Raw genomic sequence first — 22,659 nt, 5'->3', positions numbered from 1 at the left:
TGCTGGTGTTGTGTAGAGAGCAGTTCTCTTCTGTCAGATCCATCCTCCCTGCCTGTGTCTTCTTTCCTGCACTCTGTGTCCTGTCAGAGTGTCTGCCGTCCTGCACACTGTGTCCTGAAACAAACAAACAAACAACGGCTACACTGTAATGACCCGCCACGTCAGGGCAACCTGCCCTGACCGACCGTGTCTGTGACGGACTCGTATGTAATTCCAACCCCAGCTAAACCAAGCTTTAGTTCCCCTGCTGGTACCATTGGGTTTGTTCAAAATAATCGTAACACGTTTTAACCACATTGCAGTCGTCCTGTATTTAGTTATTAGGGCTGTCCACACCGAGAATAACGATACAAATGAACACTGAACAGTGAAACAGTGATAGGATAGCGTTGGGTTGAAATGCAAATTAGGATAGATTTTGATTCGCTAGTCAACATTCAATAGCAGATCTACAAGCTCATAATGTGGAAATGTGAAATTGTGGCGCAAATCTTTGAATATATTCTTTCAGAGCGAACGTTTTTAACTCAAATATTTGCTTCTGGGGGAGGGGTCCCTGGAACAACATATTTTCAGATGGGGGTCGGCGGCCAATTACATATATTTTTGGGGGTCCTTGACAGGAAAATGTTTGAGAACGACTGACATAGAAACATGGGGTTTTCAGAAAACTGTCAGGATTTAGAAGACATTTGTAGAATCGAGCTCGGGTCTAAATGGGCTAACAGAAAAGGGCTTCTGTTTGTCCTTTTGTGAGTTCTGAAGAGAAGGAATGTGTATAAAAGGCCTCACTCATCATTATTCAGCATTTACAGTGTATGTAAATAGAAACCGTGTCCCCTCGTGTGCCTCAAGGTGAGAGCAGGTCATGGTGATGTGTCAGTGTTGTTTTTGGCAGCAAATTTCCGTTTTAGTGTCTTGAATAGTTTTCATTTAATTTTCGTCACATTTTAGTCACCCGGAATGTTTCAGTGTTAGTCTAGTTTTAGTCGACTAAATATAATACGATTTTAGTCGACTGAATCTACAGTTGATTGAGTCGACTAAAATGTATTTTGGGGGGCCTTGATGGCATTGTAATGACAGTTTTTACACTTAGCAACCAAGTGTAAAATGACATATAGTGGATCTCTTGTCCACTAGTCCCTTCCTAACATTTTAGTATTGTTTTTATTTGTTGACAATTGTCAGTATATTTAGTCTTAGTTTAAGTCATCATAGCTTAGCTTTCATTTAGTTTCCATTTAGTTTTCGTCAGTGAAAAAAGGTAGTAGTCGACGAACATTTTACGTCTTAGTTTTAGTCGACGATGTGTGTGTGTTGTTCACACTCAGTGCACACTCACTCACTGACCTACTTCTGAGTCGCTCGGAGCAAATAATTCTCCATCATATTGTGCTCCGTCTATGAACTGTGTTCACATGGAACCTAATGGTCGGTCACTCGTGCAAGTGATAATGGGATGTGATTTTTATGCCCCCTCTCCCCCTCGATATTTTTTTTTGTGATGACTGGTGAAGAAGTTTTATCCCTGCTTCTAGTCAAGACTTGAAGTGAATTAAAATACATGCATTTAATTTGATAATATCACAATTTAACAATGTCATGGTGTCTCTCTATCAATGCTAGCTAGAAACACAGCTCACAGAGTAAATCCCCATGGATTGTGGGTGTGAGAGAGATCTATGTTTGAATTTGTATACAGATGGCAGACTTTAAAGTGCCACATAATCAGATATGGCAGTTATATAATTGGGTCATTTGGGGAGTCCTTTTCTTACATTTTTATTGTCCGTCTGTCTGTCTGCTTACTTACCACTAGGTGGCATACAAGACAAGCCATTGGTTGATTGAAAATGTAATGTAGAATGGGTCGATGCAAAAACCGCTACTTTGAGGACGAAACTGAAAAGCACTAAGACTTGTTTACATCATTTTCAAATTATCAGAACATTTAAAGGTATATTCAGTGATTTCACTTAATTCAAATATCACTTTTTTTTTTGTTTTGTTGTGATAATCCTCCCTACTATAGAGTGTGCTGACCATACAAGGAGTTCCTCCTGTCCCCAGTTAACCTGGGGTAAAAAAAACCTTAGGTTTAGTTTTTGGCTAGGTGGCCCAACCTTCAAAACTCGGGTACAGGGCATTCACAAGGAATATTATGATGTATTAACTGACTATTATATAGCTCTTTTGAATAACTAAGATTGGGATGAGCCACATAAAATGGCTATTAACCACATTAACCCTGGTGTCCCTATTTTGGTTCTGGCAATGTCAAAATGTGATGTTTGCAGTGCATGTGAAATATAGCAAACACAGCGCAGACGTTCTATGAATAGAGGGTATGCGTGACATCATCATCAAACCCGGAAGTTATGCAGGAATGCCTACTGAGTGGCAAAAAACTACTTTCTGGCCTTGACAGACCATGCATCCAAACATAAAAGTCCTATCTGATTGCATTAAACAATGTTAAACTCACTTTGCACTTTGCCACTCGATGTGCCATTCACTTTAAGCATGTGCATACCCTCTATTGCTATACATGGCCAAAATTCCACGATTTCCCACACAGACTAATCATGTAGTGCGGACAACATTGCTAACATTACCGTCCTGTCTCCTGTCCACCAGGGTGCAGTGTTTCACCTGGAGGAAGAGGAGGACCACCAGGCGCCGCTGATAGCTGAGGACAGCAACGACATCTACATCCTGTCGGGAGGAGAGCAGCAGCCCAGCCCGCCCTCCTCGCTGCTCTGCGCCGACACCGTCGACGGCTCCTGGCAGACGGAAAGCCTGCCCGCTTCTCTGGCCGGCCACGAGTCCTGGGCGCAGGTGGGCGGCATCATGGACCCCGAGGACGTGAAGAGCCTGGACAGCATGGAGGGCGTGGCCCTGGCGGAGGAGCGCAGCGAGAACAACTCCTCCAACTCGGACATCGTGCACGTGGAGCGCGAGGAGCTGTTGGAGGCCGGCGGCGCCGAGGAGGAGGAGGAGGAGGAGCCCGGGCTTCAGGAGAGCATGATGAGCGTTCTGGGAACGGAGAGCGACCTGGCCGAGCTCAGGGCGGAGTTTAGAGACCACACCCCCACGCCGCCTCCTCTGGCGCCGTCCTCCGAGACCGAGTCCTCGGCGCCGGCCTCCCTGGTGTCGTTAGAGGAGTCTGTGGTCATAGTGGACGTGCCCCCCGTGGTGAGCTCGTCTGCGGAGCCGTCTCTCTCCGCCTCAGAACCAGGGCCTCTTCTTGCCACTGAAGCTGCTGCTGCTCCCGAGCCAGAACCTCCGGCACCGCTTCCTGTTCCTGCGCTAGAACCGGACCCTGAGCCACAGGCTGCCGCTGCTGCTGCCGCCCCAGAACCTCTCCAGGCGGCACCGCCATCTCCAGCCAAGGAGGACCCCCCAGCAGCACTGGTAGAACCCGAGCCGGCCGTAGTAGCCCCTCCTCCCCCACTACAGGAGACCGTGCCGGAGCCAGAGGCCGTGCCCCTGCTCGCGGCCCCCCCAGAGGCCCCCCCCATGGTGGAGCCCCCCGCGGCCGAGGCCCACCCCGCCGCCGCGGAGCCCCCCCCGGTTCAGACGGAGCCCGAACCCGAGTCTGAGCTCCCGGTGCTGCTGTACGGAGGTGCCGCCCTGGTGGCGCTCGCCGCTCTGGCCATTTACGGCGCCCTGACCTACCGGAGGAAGTAGAAGAATAGCACAGTACTCTAGCCTCAGGGGAGGATGCAACGCTGCAGGGCATTGATGCAACGCTGCAGGGCATTGGCATGAAGATGAGTCTTAAGGTCCCTGCACACTGGGCGCGTTTTCGGATTTTTAGCGGTCGTTTCTCCATCGGTTTTCCGAAAAACGTGTCCAGTGTGCAACCACCTTTTATTGGATCGGACATGAAAAAGTTGCGCATAGTAAATTGTTCATGTTTTTGTTGATGTCGTTATCGGGCGCATTTCTTACCTGCAATGTTTTTGAATGTCTCGACTGTGAATTCACCTCCTAAGGTCCCCTCAGGTCCCCTGAAGTCCCCTCAGGACCCCTCAGGTCCCCTGAAGTCCCCTCAGGACCCCTGAGGTCCCCTCAGGTCCCCTGAGGTCCCCTCAGGTCCCCTGAAGTCCCCTCAGTACCCTTGAGGTAACCTCAGGTCCCCTGAGGTCCCCTGAGGTTCCCTCAGGACCCCTGAAGTCCCCTCAGGACCCCTGAGGTCCCTTGAGGTCCCCCCAGGTTCCCTCAGGTCCCCTGAGGTCCCCTCAGGACCCCTGAGGTCCCCTAGAGACCTCTGCATTTCCCAGGCTTCACTGCTGGAAATCAGGGCTACACCCACCCGCTGCCTACCTTCACAATGACCCACCAGGTACAACTTAAGCACAGACCAGCGTGAAAACTGTGCTCTTCTGTACTTTTCCTCCGTTTCTCAACTTGTTTTGCTGTTTTGTTGGTTATTCACTCCAGCCCTTGATGGAAGTTCGTTTCCCCCCCCCCCCCCCCCCCCCCCCCCCCCCCCTCTTCCCCTCCCTCCCTCTCTCTCTCTGTTTATTTTTGGGGAGGGGGCTGGGGGCATTCATTTTAATGAATGAATGCACTCAAGAAAATAAAATGTGAAAATGGAGTTGCGTGTGCTATACTGTCTGTGGGCTGGGTTTGGTCTGAAGGTAAAACTCAACACTCATCGTGGTCGTTGCTATGAGACTTAAAGGGGAATTTCACTTTAAAACACTTCACATCATCAGCTCAGACAGTTTTCAAGGCTCTTGATTCAGTATTTAGTTTAATATAATCTCTCAAGACAGTCCTGTAAGTTAATACATTAAATCCATGATGGCTACATGGTTACTAGAACCAGGGACCTGTGTTTTCAATGAGTAATATGGAGTCTTATGTGGGAATGTTTGATCAAATTAATTATATCTGTCTAAAGGCTCATTCATAGTCTGGATTTTCGGTGGTGAGGTGACCACCGAACTACAACATGAAGTCACGAGCCGCGGTGAAGAGCAAACCACCGCCACCGCCCCAGCCCTTCTCTCTGTTTTTACTCACCACCGTTCAACGTTATTTCAGCTCACATCACCTCACCACCGGAGCGGTGGTCACCTCACCACCGGAGCGGTGGTCACCTCACCACCGGAGCGGTGGTCACCTCACCACCGACAATCCAGACTATGAATGAGCCTTAACTGTTGAACCAATACACATAAAGACTGTCTGAGGTGCACACAAAAGACTGAGTAGACGAGAAAATGACCCCAGAAGTGTTTGACTGTGAAATTCAACTTTTAAGTTGTAATGGACCAGAAACTACTATAAATATATATTCTCTCCACCGGAACTGTGATGTTACTTTATTTCCAGATATGAAAAGGCAAGCTGAAATACATGTGGCAGAAATGGTATACGATTGGTGTCATTGCTAAAAAGATTTTATCTTTACATTTAGGGAATTATTGCCTACGGACTTTGGACAAGTTTCAAAATGATTCCCGTTACAATACACGACCAGTTGGAAAGGCTTTTAGTGTTCTGAAACTTGCACCCATGAGACCTATAAGCTGCTTTTAAGTCGACAGGCTGTCAGGACACTTATCTCTTTGATTGAATCAGTATTTTGTCATGTCAACTTGCCTGTTTAAGTTTGAGATCTAAAATAAAATTGGTTACATCAAATCACAGCCCAAGTAGCTGAACGTGATCCTTTGTATTATGGCAATATTGTATATTTAATAACAACCAATCACAAGGCGTTTCGGCATGGGGTTGCCTTGTAGGTGAACAGTTGCTGTTTCTAGAAAACTAGATAACATTTCAGTAATTTGTCTAAATATTACTAAGTTATATGAAAAAGGACACAAATGTAACTAATTGAACTTTGATAGCAAATGTTCTCATATGGGTGATAGTAATCAGACCCCCTGCCCCGTAATGTAAGAGGTGGGAGTGTACTGGACCTGCAGCACTTGATGTCTTAACGAAAAATGCATTATCTTCATTCAAATTGCGTGATGGGGGTGCAACATCAATATTTGCTTTCTTTAAAGGTGTCATACAAGCATTGTTGACACGTTGTGGGGCTTTTTGTCACTTTTACTTGGATTTTCTCCTCAAAATGTTTCTTGAGGACAAATGCGTTGTCATGGTGGTTATTGAAGGGCCTCTCAAAACGTATCTTGAAATCATATGAAAACACATCACGCTTCATCAAAATGCTATTCTGAATGATGTTGGTATTCTCACTTACTGTAGATTTCATCATTTAGGTCCAGTTTAGCCTAGCCGCTGGCTCCAGCCCTGAATCGCTACCATTTAAAAAAAAAAGATGTCCTGGTGAAACTAAATGAAAATTCAGACTTGAGTGTCGGGCTAAGTTTAGCCCCCTCAGTCCAGTGAAATGGATATGGGGGGGGGGGGGGTAATGGTGAAAAAGGACCCAAAACTCTCATAGTAACTCTTGTAACTAGGTGAATCCCAGTCTTTATCGTGCCAGTCTGTCGTTAACCCCATAATGTGTTTACATTGTACCTATACTTGCCAATAACCTGAGCTTCCGACTACTGTTCCTCCACAATCGACCCATCAGGTCTCAACTTCAGATGGTTTAATAAGGTGTGCAAACTATATCTACCTGTATGACAAAAAGTAAAATAAGCTGTTGATTAGTTTAATTCCATGTATTTGGGAAATGTATTCCAAAAACTAGAAAAGGGGCGATACCTTTTTTTTTTGCTGTACTTTGAGCCAGGAATGTGAATGACGACCTTAGCCTTTCAAATAAGTCTGTCAATTTAGCTGGGAAACGGTCAAACCAGTTTATTTTTTCCCAAGCTCTTAACAGTCATACTCGAGATCATTACATTTTCAAGTTATGTCAATACCAAAGTACCTCCCTCTGTTTGACCAAAACCACCATGTTAATGGCTTCGGTTAAGAATATTCTGAAAATAAGGGATAGCTGTGCTTCCAAGACATCTCAATCTAAAGAGTTCTGTTATTTATGCCAGTGTTGCATGGTGATGCTCACAGAATCCGAGCATTTGTTAGAGATCAAAGGGAAAGTGTGTAATTTGAAGGTGCGGTATGGATGTAAGGAGCTCCAGAATGGGAGTTTGTACTTTGTACCAAGTTTGCGATGATTCAGAGTTCAGAATAAATTACAAATTAAAAGAGCCTGTCTGTGGTGGTTTGTTGACCATTTATTTCCCTTTGCAAATTTGTAATACTTAAACAAGAAAACAAACTTCAAGTAAGCCACATGAGGTACAAATTCATATAAATATAAATTGTCACAATTTAAAGGGATCATTTACACAAAAATATATTTTTTTCCTCATGCCATTGAATTCATGAGCCAATAATTTGATGACCGGTGGAGTCTCTCCATTGAGTCTCCTGCCCGAGAGTCCACCAAGTTATTTACTTAGGAATAGACAAACAAAATAAATGTTAAATTCATGGGATGTGTAATCGATAGAAAATACGTCATTTACGTCAACTACTTGGCAGTTTAAAGTATTAAACCAGTGATTGATCAATGACATTGATATACAAATAAATTCCACTTTAAGCAAAGGTAAATATTCTAAATGAGCATGAATACTGTCCCGAATTTGGCATTGTATGCCCAAGGCTGGCTTAATTGGCCGGTGCCAAAAAAAATTAACTCAAAGAAACAAAGCACAATAAAGTTGTATAAAGCTCATTTGTCAAACTACATTCAGAACTACTGTAACTGAAAAGAAAATAAGTAAACAGTAGCCATCGTACCCGTAGCCTACTCATAAAACAGAGGTAAACGTGTTGGTAACAATGAACCAAAACAAACTCACAGTTCATTTGACATGAAGAACCTGCTTCAATGCTTTGTTCTGGGTGCACAAGTCAGAAGTTTGTTTAATCAGCCTCAGCGGTTCTCAAAGCAGGACCCTCAGGGTTCCAAGTGGATCCTTACAGGCCTGTAACTCTGAGAACGTATACATTGAACCATTTGTACACTAAAGGAGTTGTTGGGGGGTCCTTGGAAAGGTTTGAGAAACACTGCTGTAGCTCAAAAAGTCATCTTCTGTCCACCACGGCAGCAGAGATGTAGTGCACTGCGGTGTTGAACAGGCTCATCTTCTGTCCTGGGCAGCAGAGATGTAGTGCACTGTGGTGTTGAACAGGCTCATCTTCTGTCCCCGGCAGCAGAGATGTAGTGCACTGCGGTGTTGAACAGGCTCATCTTCTGTCCCGGGCAGCAGAGATGTAGTGCACTGCGGTGTTGAACAGGCTCATCTTCTGTCCCCGGCAGCAGAGATGTAGTGCACTGCGGTGTTGAACAGGCTCATCTTCTGTCCCCGGCAGCAGAGATGTAGTGCACTGCGGTGTTGAACAGGCTCATCTTCTGTCCCCGGGCAGCAGAGATGTAGTGCACTGCGGTGTTGAACAGGCTCATCTTCTGTCCCGGGCAGCAGAGATGTAGTGCACCGCGGTGTTGAACAGGCTCCGTAGCAGCCGCGGGGTCTGGCGGCACACGCCCCTCACCAGGGTGAGCGTGAGAGCCATGATGACGCGCTCCTGAGGCAGCTGTTGGAGGTGGAGCTCCAGGCCGCGCTTCACAACCCACTCCACTTCTAGGGTGAGGTAGTTCTTCCACTGCTGCTTCCGCAAAACAGAAAGTAACATGTTGGTGTTGTTGAAAAGGAAAAAGAACAGCCACCACTTTGTTTGGGGGGTTTTCTATTTGGCATTCTAGACATACAAGACATACAGACCGCAGACTCTCTAAAAAATGTTATAGTGAATCACACACCGTCTATATACTGGGCACGCACACACACACACACACACACACACACACTTAACTGTATGAGTAAGCTTATATGTTACCATATACTGTATTTAAGAATAAGCTGGTCAAGCAAATGACTATATTATGTATATTCTTTCAGAGCAAATGTTTTTAACTCAAATCTTTGCTTCTGGGGGGGGGGGGGGGGGGGGTCCCTGGAACAACATATTTTCAGATGGGGGTCGGCAGCCAAATACAGATAAATCTGGGGGTCCTTGACATGAAAAAAGTTGAGCACCACTCACTGACAGAGGTTTTTTCTGAAAACTGTCACATGTAATATATTTAAGTTGGCAATTTAGTTTTTTTTAGTGGCTGACTCACGTTGACTGGAGAGTTCAGCAGTTTCCGGGCCAGGTTGTTGGTAGCTTGTGAAACCACGTCATGTTCAAGCTGGTCAGCGATTTCTCTCAGCTCTGCTGCGATCACCCTGGCCTCTGCTTCTTCAAAGTTCGCTACAAGGACAACACATGGGTGTGAATAACCTCACTTTGAATTAAGATGGCTTTCTTTGTCCTACAAAATAAATGTCTGAAAGTCTGAAGTCTGAAATAAAACCCTGGCACAATTTCACACAAACAGGGTTTAAGGTTCTGCAAACCTCTACATCTACCACTTCCTGCTTTCACGTTACATTTGGTTTGCACTTTAACCTATAAACATATTCATGTGTGACTGTGAAGGTGAGTGAGTTACTTTGGCCTGCGTCCCTTCACCATCAGAACAAACATCAACTATTAAAATAATTAAACCAGTTGTTGACATATTGATTATTGATACTGCCAATTAAACTATTTCCTGAACAGCAATGGATGTAAAAAAACAAACGTGTAGGCTACTGTATATCATAGCAGTTAAGATTAATACTATAATTGTTTATGGTTATGTCTCAGTGACGTGGCCCGCACGGCGCACACCCACCCTCCCATTGGCAAATTTTAATGTTGGGTTGGATATCCCAGAGCCATAGAGTATAGACAGAGTTACGCAAACTCCGTTCACTTCATGGGGCTTCAGTCCAATGGCGGCTCTTCTACATAGAAAATAAAGTAAGGTCTGCACACTGGACTGGACTGGGCTCCAAAAGCTTAAGGTTTTATTTTCTCACCACAGGGGGCTTTTCTAGGGTTCCAGGGGGTCCCCAGCTAAATGATAGTTTGGAACCAATAGGACCCTTATGGGCCTGTAACTCAGAGTGTACAATGGTTCCATTTGTACACTATTAGAGTTAAAATAACATTGATTTTACGATATAAATTGGGGGTCCCAGAGATAGAAATGCCATTAAATGCGGGTCCGTACTCCGTAGACTACTACTAATGCATGTCAAACTGGGAGTCCTTGAAATTAAATGGGTTGAGATGAGAATCACTGCTAGAGCCGTAAACATCTTCTCTCGTGGGGGTCCTTGGTATATCTCTTCAAATGGGGTTCCGCGTGCTAATTAGTGTCAATTTGGGGGTCCTCGACATGAAAAAGTTAGGGAACCACTGCCCTAAATCAACTCACCAGCAGGCCGCTCCAGGTGGACCAGAGGTTGCATGTCTCCAGGGGGTCCTCTGATGATGCAAGGGAACTGGCCATCAGTTTGCAGGTCCTCATCGAGGCCAAAGCAGGGGCCATTCGAGGTGGGGGGTCCTGACCAGCAGGGGCCATTCGAGGTGGGGGGCCCCGACCAGCAGGGGCCATTCGAGGTGGGGGGCCCCGACCAGCAGGGGCCACCGTTAGAGTCACAGTGTGTCAGACTGAGCTCTCTGCCCAGGGAGTCCAGCTCATTGAGGAAGTCCACGTCGACGCTGCTTCTCGGGGTCTGCTGAAGGAAGGACAGCAGCACCAGGGGAGCGTTTGAAATGCCCACCGCCGCTGCACTCCCGGGGAAGTCCATCCTGTGATCTCTTCTGAAATTATAAATGAAATTATCATTCACCAGTTTATGATTCAAGGGTCCTTGAGGGAGTTCCAGGGGGTCCCCAGCTAAATGATAGTTAGGAACTTAGGAACCAAATGAACCCTTATGGGTCCATTTGGTTCCATTTGTACTCTCAAGAGTTAAATTAACATTTACAATATAAATTGGGGTACCAGAGATAGAAATGGCATTAAATCAGGGGTCCATAGCATAATGCGTGTGAAAATGGGGGTCCTTGAAATTAATATGTTTCGGAATCACTGCTAGAGCCATAAAAATCCTCCCTTATCGGGGTCTGATATGTTTGTACTGATATGTTTTCAAATGGGGGGTCCGTGGCCTAATAAATATTTATTTGGGGGTATTTGACACGAAAACGTCTGGGAACCAGTGGTCTACACTCTTCTATTTTGTTTTGTAATATAATGTTTCTGGTTTAGGGTTCAACAGAGTTCAACTAGTGGTTAAATGTTGCTAGTTTCTATTTACTTTGTTGTAACTTGGAACTGAAACCTGCTGCGCAGCTGGCGGAGAAAAATAAACACGGTATGTTATGGGTGAGACACATAGGGTAAAAATCACAACAATCAAACGTTTCATTGATTTTTAAAAACGATGTACCGGTAGCCTAATAATAATCCCTAAAGAAAATAATCAGTTGCAGCCCTGCTAAAGGTTACATCATCGTTAGCCACTAAGCTAATAATAATCATCAATCAGTAATCATCAATAAATAAATCACTCACCCTCAGTTCGTCAGCTTTATGCACAACTCAAGCCGCGGTATGTATGATAATAATACTGAATAATAATACTATTCAACAACCAACTAACTCAACTAGCGGTCCTGTCGCCTTGGACGCGACACGATGGAGTGCGCATGTGCAGGAGTAGGACAACAAACACGAATATAATAATAATAGGAACAGAACGCGATGAAAAGGTTACTTTTTTTAAAGTTATTCCATCAACAATGTCCTAAATGAGTGCTGTGGTGTTGTCATGAGACTGAATGCACTCAATGCCCTGAGTCTTGATCTGTAGCCTCAGATAAACACGCTGGATGGAAAGCCCCTCAAGTTCTGCTGAAGGCTGACTGCTGGAAAGGTTTACACTCGCTCTGCACTTTGCAACGGATACGGAAAGGTCACTGTGTGTACGTATGTGTGTGCGTGTAATTAACGGATACAGTAGGCGGGCTTTAGACCGGATGTGATCACTCAACAGTAAATAGAACCCTGGCTTCCCTCAGGTACTGCTGGAAGCCGGGTGACGCAACGCGTACATAGACATGGTAACGCCCCGCCTGCCTCTGATTGGCCTACCGACACTACAGTGTTGTCTGGTGACCAGACTGTCCTCCGTCCGAGGTGGGAAATAATACAAGTACAAGAGAATGACAGCTTGGCAAGCGCGACAGTAACTTGTAACTTTTATTTTTGTAGAAGAGGCAAACTAATATTGTTCATGCCGTTTGCTTTGATTGAACACGTATTTGTATTAAGGTGCATCTTCTTTGGAGTTTGTTTTCTTAGAGATAATTATAGTTTAGCATTTATTTTTTTATTTCACTTATCTTTTTTGTTTTCAATTTTAGTTTTTGTGGATATTTTCCCATTTTGTCATTTAAACACCCCAAAATATTTATTTCAGTTAACCAATCTGTCCTTACAATTAGTTAACTATCCCTGGAGTGGAGTGTGGTAGTCTAGTGATTCTCAATCAGTTAACTATCCCTGGAGTGGAGTGTGGTAGTCTAGTGATTCTCAATCAGTTAACTATCCCTGGAGTGGAGTGTGGTAGTCTAGTGATTCTCAACCGTACCACCCAAGGTACCACCAGTGTCCAGTGGTACTTGACGCCCCCTCTGGTGGTACGCAGAGGAATTTCCCCCAAAAAGAAAAAAAAGGGACAGATATATTTCTATGAATTCTTTATAACTTACCAAGATATTATGGGAATGGGATTTAAAATCAGGTTTTGCTTTAGTGAGTGAGCAGGCCTGATAAAAGTATCAAACTCCGAAAATTCACCAATGTTCTTGTGGAGTAATAAACAAACAAAAAACTCAGAACTTTTGACTAGTCTTTATACTTTGATTTGAAGACAGAACATAATTACTTTAGCAATTAATTCAAAATCTAAACCCATGGTATGGACTGCAGGCTGCCTTTAAGATGGCAGACTTCATCAACCTTTAAATGTAAAACGTGCTACTCAAGTCATGAAGACTGACCCCTTATTCAAATGTTAAACAAAATGTTTTATTTGAAAAGTAAAACAAAAAAAATACAATATTAAAAAGGTCCTGTATCAGTGATATCAGAGACAAAATTCTGGTGTGTGCGTCCTATTAAAAAAAAAAAAAAAAGGAGTTCCTTATCAGTGATATCCAAGGCAATCTTCTGGTGTCTGTGTCCAATACATGTCCAAAACTGTTCTTTTCAGGATTAAAATGCAAATAGTTGATCTACAAGCTGACAAAGTGTTGCAATGCGACACGTTTGTGATATTTACAATGGGCCGTTATGATCAGCCGTCACAAAATGGCTGAAGAGACCAATCAACACCAGTGATACTGTAGATAGATGGTCACAGAGGTCTGGCGACGATGACACATCAAACGCCGAAGCTCATGGAGCGGGCGAAGGTCCGACCAATCAGCCTCCTCCGTGCCGTCCCGTTCAGTGAGCCTCCGTTAGCAGAAGGCCCCGCCTCCAGATCAGGAAGCCAGGACCGACGGGTCTGACGTGGAGAGGAGAGAGACCTCGCTGCCATCCGGGCCTCCTCCAGCTCCCTGAGGGAAGGAAGGGGAGTTATAGCATTTAGACCTGAGGACGATTCTACAAATGTCTTCTAAATCCTGACAGTTTTCTGAAAAACCCTATGTTTCCATGTCAGTGGTTCTCAAAGTTTTTCATGTCAAGGACCCCCAAAAATATATGTAATTGGCCGCCGACCCCCCATCTGAAAATATGGTTATGGTTATTTTTGTAGCTATGTGACACAGTGTGTATTGATTCAACCCAAGTGATTCCAATTCCATTATCCAAAAACTATATAGTACCATGCTTATTATTTTTGTGTCTTTTTGCGTTTGTACTTTGTATCCGAGTACCACCACGTCAGAAGGGATTTTAACAAATAACTGAAACTATATGGGCTCGGAATAGAAGGGCAGACGGCGACATGCCGAGTTACAGGGGCAGGGGCTGAAATCCCGTAAGAGGGCACTTTTGGATAAAAATAGCGAACATAGCAGATCTACTGCGACGCGTTGTGAGCTTGTAGATCAGCTATGTTCGGGGCGCAACCCAGCACTCTTTAGCTAGTGGAGATGCAGTGTAACGACATGGATTTCTAAACAAATTTGTTCAACGCAAAATACTGTGTTCAAGTTCAGGAGGGAAAAAAAGCAATTCTCCTGAATGCTGCCTTTCGGCATGGCATGGAAAGGAGTGGCATGTGCATTTCTTTCACCATGTAGTAAATGCTACATTCGTGGTCTGGAGAGGACAGTTGTTTTACAGACGGGTAAAAGGGCAGGGGCTGAAGCCCCCCTTTGAGGTTTATGTGTGCACGTCCCTGAGGGTAGATGCTGCAGGAGTCGTCCTTACTTCTCCAACATGGCCGTCCTGAACTTCTCCACGTTGAGCTCCCGGCGTAGCTGAGCGGCCAGTCTTCCAGACTCTGTGCTCTGACCCCTCAGGACTGAGTGTTTGCACAGCGCGGAGGCAGAGGGGCGCACGTTGGGCTCAGGATCCAACAACAGCTGACACACACACACACACACACACACACACACACACACACACACACACACACACACACAGGTATTAATTTCAGTTAAAACCCCATTAGGACCCTGAGGTCCTACAGTTTTCTGATAAACTTATGTTGCTATATCAGTGGTGCTCAAACTTCTTTGTGACACCCAAAATGAAATGTATTTGGCCGCTCATTATTATTATTACGTACCCGAAGGAGGCCAGTGAAAGCCGGGGAGAGCTCCTGTGGGAGGCGGGGCAGGTGACCCTGCCTGAGGCTATGCCACTCGTCTCCGTTCTGGGGCAGAGGAGGAGCCCCCATGGCCATCAGAACCGTGAGACCCAGGGAGAAGATGTCCGCTTTGGGGAGGTTACTGTAATCCTGCAGAACACAGCCATGGTTGGACATGCATAGTACTTAGTATAGCATAGTACAGTATATATGTACCCATCAGTGGAACCCCCTCAAGGACACCTGGGGGTCCCTCGACCCCACTTTGAGAATCACTCCTCCAAGCTCCAGGGATCATAAATCGTATTTTATAAATATTCTGTTTTTAAAGAATGTACATTCCTCACAGAAACCCTTCAGTTTGTTTCTACAGTTATTACCTGCAAATGAAAGACATGATTACAATACTAGACATGCACTAAATGGTCACTTTACTTTTCCTCTGCCCAAAACCAATGCACTTAAGAAAACAGTCCTGTCCAGAGCCATTGCATACTGGCGTGTGCTCCCCCCACATTTGACTCTAACAAGAAATAGACCTACATTTTATTTCAAAAGGAAACTCAAGGCAGCAATAATCAGAAAGGAAATTATATTAAATTAGGTTCTTACTATATATTTTCGGACTGACAAACCTTTTTTTCTTTTAATTGTACTGTTATAAATTTTGTTTTTTAGGTTTGTGTGTTTGTTCAGAAACATGGATCATGCTGTACTGCATTTTATGATTTGTATTGTGATCATTTTTGCCTGGACCCCAGGAAGAATAGTCTCCACTACGGTGTAGACTAATGGGGATCCTTAATAAACTAAACCAAGAGCACTTCACCTCTTGCAGGACTTCACTGGCCAGGAAGCGACTGTCCCCCTCCTCTACCCGAGGGCTGCTGATTGACGTCACATGACCAAGGTCACCTGAGGGGCAATTAATGTTGTCGCACAGCAAGTTAATGACAGCCGGTGGCAATGCTCGCAAATTATTTGAATGCATAACTGCTGGACGTGTAAATGCTCATTCATAGTCTGGATCTTCGGTGGTGAGGTGACCACCGGAGCTGAAATAACGTTGAGCGGTGGTGAGTAAAAACAGAGAGAAGGGCTGGAGCGGTGGCGGTGGTTTGCTCTTCACCGCGGCTCAGTGACGTCATGTTGTAGTTCGGTGGTCACCCCACCACCGAAAATCCAGACTATGAATGAGCCTTTATCGTGTGATGTGACCGACCGATTTTGTAAATGACGCTGGTTGACGAAGTTTCCTGTTCCTCTTCCTCCTCCTCGCTCTCCCCTCGGCCTCCTGGGCTCAAGCTGGTCCGCTGGCAGATGAAGATATTGCCTAGAAAGCACCAGGGAGTTGTTAATGAGTGATAATGCAGACGGCCTTTGTACTGTACGCTAAGTGAAGGAACCCCCGCATTGATGTGCATTTGCTGACCCTCATTTGATCATATGTTGTGCCAGGAACCTCCATAAGAGATTTGTCAACATTTCCTAATAGCCAGAACAGAAAGTGTTTAAAGCGGCACTATGTAACATTTTTTAAATGAATAAAATGCATTTTGTCCAACCAGAGTATGTTAATACAATATATGGTTTCATTTAGTCTCCCTGCTCTTCCATTGAGATCGTGTCAAAGGTCATGTCTCACCTATAGTAAGAGAAATCTATGAAAATCTGGGAACTTAATCGTTACCAATAAATTTCTTCACCAATGTGTTTCTAAAGGTGTCTAATAACATGTACTAAAAGTTTGAAATTCAACTCCCGTGGGAAATTGAGTTATTAGCATAATATGTGACCATACCCTTAACATCCTATATAATGCAAAAAAGTCCAAATTTCATCATTCTTTAAGTAGCATGTGACATATGAAACTATAGGGTTTTCATGATTCTGAATCCATTCCAAGCATTAGTTTTGCACAAAAAAACACTCCTTGGGAGGAAAACGGCCTCACAAACGTGATGAGGTCAGCACATTTGGTCAAGTGGATATGGCCTAATTTAGCCCAAGGAGTGTTTTTTGTGCAAAACTAATGCTTGGAATGGATTCAGAATCATGAAAACCCCCTAGTTTCATATGTCACATGCTACTTAAAGATTGATGAAATTTGGACTTTTTTGCCTTATATTAGGATGTTAAGGGTTTTCATATTATGCTAATAACTCAATTTCCCACGGGAGTTGAATTTCAAACTTTTAGTATATGTTATTAGACACCTTTAGAAACACATTGGTGAAGACATTTCTTGGTAACGATTTAGTTCCCAGATTGGTCAAATACCTGATAAAATGCCCTTACTTACTAACTCATCTAAAACTAAAATTTGAGACCTGATGGCCAAGATTGGTTATGCCAGCACTTGCACAGGAAACAGGGTTCAAATCTGGAGTAGAAGAGGACAGTTACATTGTGCAGCTTTAAACCGTTACTCATCTTGCAGGGAGTCCCCAGGAGGACCCTCGCTGGACCCCACTTTGAGAACAACTGCACACCATGTCTATAATATGTATGTACAAGTGAGTGAATGAGAAGGAAGGCTTGTCGTGTACAGATACTCACTGGGTTTGATGTCCAGGTGAACAAGGCCTGAACTATGGATGAACTTCAGACCCATCGAGACTTGCAGCAGCAGGTCCTTCAGCTCTGCCTCAGAGAACAACTCCCCCTGCAGCTTCTTCTTAGCCATGGCGTCGAGGAGACTGCCGCCTGTATTGAATGAACATGTTTTTTCTTTTTTTGTTAATTTCTATCCCACGATTTTGTAACCCATTTATCACCCCTGTGTCAATTATCTAATGTGATCCTGGGCTCTACACACCCTCCGCCAACCTAGTCCCCATATATGGGGGACATGGGGAGAGCAACGGACTTGAACTCATGGTTCCTTCATGCCTGAGTGTCCAAGTTGCTCCTTTACACCTGACAGGGGGGAGTTTCCCTGGTTGGACGTAACGCGTGGAAGGAACACGTTATTCCAACCAGTTCCTTTCCCCTCCATCAGCCGGTGCCATGCAGTGGAAAAGCAACCATTTATCTTCTCACAGGAACCTGTGAACTTCAACTTACCATCACAGTATTCATTCTGAATGATCATGTGGTCTTCTTCGGCCCACGCCGAGAAATAGCGAACAACATGTGGATGATGTCCAAGGACTGCGTGAGCATACACTTCCTTTAAGGCCAACTGCCTGAGAAGGAAAAAAGCATGCCTTACAACTAGAATAGCAATCTATTAATCAATTACAATGTACTGTAAACACTATGTAAAACCAATATTACAATTGATACAGTGAGTGGCCCATCATGCACTTGACTCACTCATTGGTAGACCCTGCAAGGGGCCTACGGGAGCGCTTGATGGCGTACAGGCATCCAATGCACTTGACTCACTCATTGGTAGACCCTGCAAGGGGCCTACGGGAGCGCTTGATGGCGTACAGGCATCCAATGCACTTTACTTACTCATTGGTAGACCCTGCAAGGGGCCTACGGGAGCGCTTGATGGCGTACAGGCATCCATCCAGCCTCTTCACACACTTGTTCACGGCACCAAACTCCCCCGTGCCGATGCACTGCAGCTCCAGGAACTCACTCTCGTAGCGAGACAGCATGAACTCCTCCAAAGCCTGCCTCTGCCAGACAAACACACACACACACAGACAGATCTTTATTCTTTATGACAAAGTGTAGTGTAACAAATCGATAATTATGTGGGGGGGGGGGGGGGTGATCACAGATCATGTTCAGTTCGATTGTAACGCTACGGTGGTTTCCTCCCGACAGCAACGAGATACATCTGAAATATTATTAATATTATTATTAGACCGACAGACACGTATAGCAACCTCCCTTCAGAACCACGTCATAAAAAAACACTCATACCTTTGGTGGTAGAAATGCTTCTTCATCCTCCTCAGATGACGTGAGGCTGTGTCTCAGTCTGAGAGAGAGAACAGGTGACGTGAGGCTGTGTCTCAGTCTGCGAGAGAGAACAGAGTGACCGTTAATAATGTTCCAGCAGGCTGGCACTGCCCACACACCCAACCTGTTACACTCTGAATAGAACAGTGTCGTCACAGTGAGTCAGGGAATAGCAGTGGACAAGGAAGCCACCTAGGAGGTAGTGCTGCCAGAATTGGCCAAAAATTATATTCGAATATTCCTTTTAAAAACACATGTATTCGAACAATTTGAATGATTTTGAATGTATATGATTTTAATATGAATATGATGTGAACATTGCAGAATATAATGCTGTAAAACGTTCCCTTTCTTTATCTATATGGTCCGGTCCTGTATGGGCCGTGGTTGGTGCTCAGAAATGCACTCTTGAGTCTTGCGAGATCAAATGAATGATTTATAATTCTCTTAATAGCATAATTTTTGTATGTTTTAGTTTACGTGGCACAGAGTCTCGCCAGAACTCACACAGCAATGTTATTGTTATTTTTTTAATTCAAATCTTAAATTTAAAATATTTGATTATTCTTTTATTTTTTACATTCGAATATTCATTCGAACATGGAATATTCGTTGGCAGCACTACTAGGAGGCACTAATAAAACAGACAGTCACACAATTCTTACTTGGGCTCGTGCTCGTAGAGAACATAGTCATCGTCAATCAGACAACTCTTCCTCTTGTAGTGCTCGCTGTTCCTGTGCACGGTGTCCGGGGTGAAGGGATTCACGTTGACCGAGGGCGCGCGGCTCTGACTCCCAAAACGCAGGGCTCGCTGACTGCGACCGGGCCTAGTGCTGGAGCACGGCTCAGACGACTTACACAGCAGGCTCTATACGGGAGACATGACAGAGGAAGTACACGTGTGACATTTTTACCCATTGAGCTACTAGAGCCTGCCTGTCACGTACTGTAGCACACAAGTACATTCACTTGAGTCAAGTACGTTAAACTCACCAATATTGCAGCTGTAGGGCAAGCTTGAATTATCCTTTCAATTTGCCGAGCTTTTGGGTCATAAAAATCCACCGTAGAAACCTGCACAGAATTTCTTGACAGAAAGTAGCTCATAACATGTCTACGGTAGATTTTTGAGTGGTGTAAACCACTCCTACAACTGGCTTTTTTGTGCAGAAAAAATGAGCATGGTTGCTATGTTCACCCTGTTGTAATGACGTAATGAAATCACACCCGGGTGAACAGGGTGAACATAGCAACCATGCTAATTTTTTCTGCACAAACAACGCCAGGTAATGAAATCACACCCGGGTGTGATTTCATTACGTCAGACATGATTTCATTACGTCAGACAGACCTTACACCACTCAGTTCACACGGGTGTGATTTTTATTTTTATGACACAAAAGCTCGGCAGATTGAAAGATGATAATTCAAGCTTGGCCTAGAGCTGCAATGTTGGTGAGTTTAACGTCGTTTAATACGAGCAGATCACAGATGCAAATTGGATGAGTGGGGAGTCAATGGAGGGTATTGTAACTCTAGAGTTACAAAAATCTAAAGTTTAAAATTGCGGCTACACCGACCTTAGGCGTTTTGGGGGAGTCACAGAGCCTCAGTTTCTTCCAGGTTGCGTAGGGGATGGGACTGCCGGGCTCCCTGGGACTGCTGGGCACCATGGGACTGCTGGGCACCCTGGGACTGCTGGGCACCCTGCTGTGGTGCCTCGGGACCCTGAAGGTCCGGCCCCTAGGATCGGGAGGGAACTTAAAGTGACATTCATCCGAGCTGGTGTCACTGCTGCTGTCTTCGTCGTAACAGCTCGACGAACCGTCGTACATCACCTTCGCCATGCCTGTAGGGGGCAGCATGCTGGTGGGGTAAGGGTTGCTTATTCCAAATAATACATTTAATCAATTATAATACTTAAAAAAAACAAAAAAATAAAAACAATCGTGAATTGTGTCACGTTGTTGCAGGGCTTAAAGCAAAAAAAAATCCCAAGACTGAAAATGATTTTCTTTGCAAATCTGCACTGATATCATTAAAATAATGACTCCTATGAAATCCATCCGCAGGACTGATAGAGCTTTAAGCCCTGAGAATTGTAGATCAGCTACTTTTGGCATTTCTTTCACCCACACGGTAAGACTACCAAGTATAAAACAAGGCTTATGTGTTTTTTTATACGAAAACATCCATTAGATTATGGTGAGAACTAGCCGCAATTTGCAACTCTAGATTTTTTATAATGGGATGAATCTAGAGTTACAAAACCCTCCATTGACTCCCCACTAATCCAATTTGCGTTTGCGATCTGCTTGTATTAAACAACGTTAGACTCACCAACATTGCAGCTGTAGGGCAAGCTTGAATTATCCTCTTTCAATCTGCCGAGCTTGTTTTTCATAAAAATCCCCCGTAGACATGTTATGAGCTACTTTCTGTCAATACATCCTCTGCAGGTGATTCTTTTTCTAAGTGTTGGAGTTTGGAAGCGCTTGTTTTTATTAAGGGGTCGCGCTGCATTATGTGCAAATTCGAAACAGGTGGTACGCAGGGCCGTTCAGTGACTTACGACGAGTGCTTCCAAATTCCAACAATTAGAAAAAGAATCACCTGCACAGAATTTCTTGACAGAAAGTAGCTCATAACATGTCTACGGTGGATCTTTGAGTGGTGTAAACCACTCCTACAACTGGCTTTGTTAGTTTACGTGTCTGTCTGTCTGTCTGTCTGTACCAAAAAATGAGCATGGTTGCTATGGTCACCCAGTTCACACGGGTGTGATTTCATTACGTCAGACATTACGTCAGACCACAGCTGATCAGTCTATATAAGACCTTACACCACTCAGTTCACACGGGTGTGATTTTTATGAAACAAACGCTTGGCAGATTGAAAGATGATAATTCAAGCTTGCCCTACAGCTGCAATGTTGGTGAGTTTAACGTTGTTTAATACAAGCAGATCGCAAACTCAAATTGGATGAGTAGGGAGTCAATGGAGGTACTATTGCAAATCTAGATTCATCCCATTATAAACAAATCTAGAGTTGCAAATTGCAGCTAGGTGAAATCATCCAGGTAAAAATAAATGAACCTACCATTCTGTTTCAGAACTTGCTAAAATACCATTATGTGCTGAATCTAAGTAATAACAAAACACGAGAATAATTTACCAAGATATTATATAATATTGCATAGTAAACTAGAACATCCTAGGTATAGGCCTACAAGGGGAGAGGACAGTGCTAGGCTTTTGATTGATTGAAATATGTATTAACAGTTTGCAGAATTACAGTACATTTCAAGCACAACGGAATACAAATACTGTTAACTGTGAGTGGACGGCCCAATAAAGCATTACACTCGTTTACAAGAGGGTCCACCTTGTTCAATTCATCAAAACATTTAGAGACGTACAAATAGACACTTCTATATAGCCAAAGAACAGAACAGGAATTCATCATAAAGGAGGTAAAAAGGGAAAAGAAACATAGCCTATACAGTGAGGGGAAGTGTTTCAAAGGCTAGGAGTGGAATCTTCAGTTCAGTATCAAGGTGATACTATATATTTATATTTAATCCGACGTCAAATTAAAGTGGAGAAGATGACATGTAGGCCACTTCCGTGATGTCCAGATACTTTATTTATTTAAGTGATTCAAGTGAATGCAATGAACAACTTGTTAAAACAATGATTTTAAGTTAAATACTCACCAACTGTACCATCACCAGGCATCTTGAATTTTTGCCGCTGAGTATGCAAATTATTTCCTGATTAAGCAAGCTCCGTCTTCTATCTGATTGGCTCAATTAAATGTGATCGATTTCGACGCACCTGCCGTTAAAGGTACAGAGACTCAATATTGTCCTCAGTTATTTGGTCGTCTCTCTCTCTCTCTCTCTCTCTCTCTCTCTCTCTCTCTCTCTCTCTCTCTCTCTCTCTCTCTCTCTCTCTCTCTCTCTCTCTCTCTCTCTCTCTCCAAAACATTGAAACACATGAATACAAT

The 22,659-nt window shown here is 44.2% G+C and overlaps 3 protein-coding genes across 4 annotated transcripts in view; 1 reads left to right on the top strand and 2 right to left on the bottom strand.

Moving 5' to 3' along the window:
* The window catches only part of bcl2l13 (BCL2 like 13), a 43,822-nt gene extending 38,136 nt beyond the window's left edge, over nt 1-5,686 (top strand). The window contains exons 7-8 of one of the 2 annotated variants that reach the window (XR_013789957.1): nt 2,641-4,011; nt 4,042-5,686. Coding sequence is in view for 1 of the 2 variants with exons in the window: in XM_079500535.1 (XP_079356661.1) it covers nt 2,641-3,693 (1,053 nt within the window). In the remaining variant the exon portion in view is untranslated. Of the gene's footprint in view, nt 1-2,640 lie in introns of both variants that reach the window. The other variant, XM_079500535.1, reaches the window with a different exon arrangement.
* Nucleotides 5,687-7,166: 1,480 nt separating this feature from the next.
* bida (BH3 interacting domain death agonist) lies at nt 7,167-11,881 on the bottom strand. Its single transcript, XM_079501122.1, has 5 exons — nt 11,474-11,881; nt 10,328-10,716; nt 9,143-9,273; nt 8,439-8,625; nt 7,167-8,334 (listed from the first exon to the last, which is right to left on the bottom strand). The coding sequence occupies exons 2-5, from the start codon at nt 10,701-10,703 to the stop codon at nt 8,312-8,314; spliced, it is 717 nt and encodes a 238-aa protein (XP_079357248.1). The 5' UTR covers nt 10,704-10,716; nt 11,474-11,881; the 3' UTR covers nt 7,167-8,311.
* Nucleotides 11,882-12,799: 918 nt separating this feature from the next.
* wee2 (WEE2 oocyte meiosis inhibiting kinase) lies at nt 12,800-22,421 on the bottom strand. The gene is made up of 12 exons (XM_079501404.1): nt 22,367-22,421; nt 20,231-20,499; nt 19,313-19,518; nt 18,609-18,705; nt 18,189-18,358; nt 17,793-17,914; nt 17,286-17,432; nt 15,949-16,059; nt 15,556-15,641; nt 14,706-14,876; nt 14,345-14,499; nt 12,800-13,524 (listed from the first exon to the last, which is right to left on the bottom strand). The coding sequence occupies exons 1-12, from the start codon at nt 22,386-22,388 to the stop codon at nt 13,347-13,349; spliced, it is 1,734 nt and encodes a 577-aa protein (XP_079357530.1). The 5' UTR covers nt 22,389-22,421; the 3' UTR covers nt 12,800-13,346.
* Nucleotides 22,422-22,659: the final 238 nt, after the last annotated feature.

Source organism: Electrona antarctica (assembly GCF_951216825.1).
Source record: "Electrona antarctica genome assembly, chromosome: 5".
Taxonomy (NCBI): Eukaryota; Metazoa; Chordata; class Actinopteri; order Myctophiformes; family Myctophidae; genus Electrona; species Electrona antarctica.
Note: the sequence above shows the minus strand (reverse complement) of the source record. Positions and strands in the feature narration are given on the sequence as shown.

Excerpts from the sequence above, each read along its gene's own strand:
- wee2 (XM_079501404.1), bottom strand. The coding sequence starts at position 22,388 with ATGCCTGGTGATGGTACAGTTG. Across the intron at positions 20,500-22,366 it reads GCCTGGTGATGGTACAGTTG|GCATGGCGAAGGTGATGTAC; the intron begins GTGAGTATTTAA and ends TGCCCCCTACAG. Across the intron at positions 15,642-15,948 it reads CAGCGTCATTTACAAAATCG|GTGACCTTGGTCATGTGACG; the intron begins GTCGGTCACATC and ends ATTGCCCCTCAG.
- bida (XM_079501122.1), bottom strand. The coding sequence starts at position 10,703 with ATGGACTTCCCCGGGAGTGCAGCGGCGGTGGGCATTTCAAACGCTCCC. Across the intron at positions 8,626-9,142 it reads TGCTGAACTCTCCAGTCAAC|CAGTGGAAGAACTACCTCAC; the intron begins GTGAGTCAGCCA and ends TTGCGGAAGCAG. Across the intron at positions 8,335-8,438 it reads CGCGGTGCACTACATCTCTG|CTGCTGCCGGGGACAGAAGA; the intron begins CTGCCCGGGACA and ends TGCACTACATCT.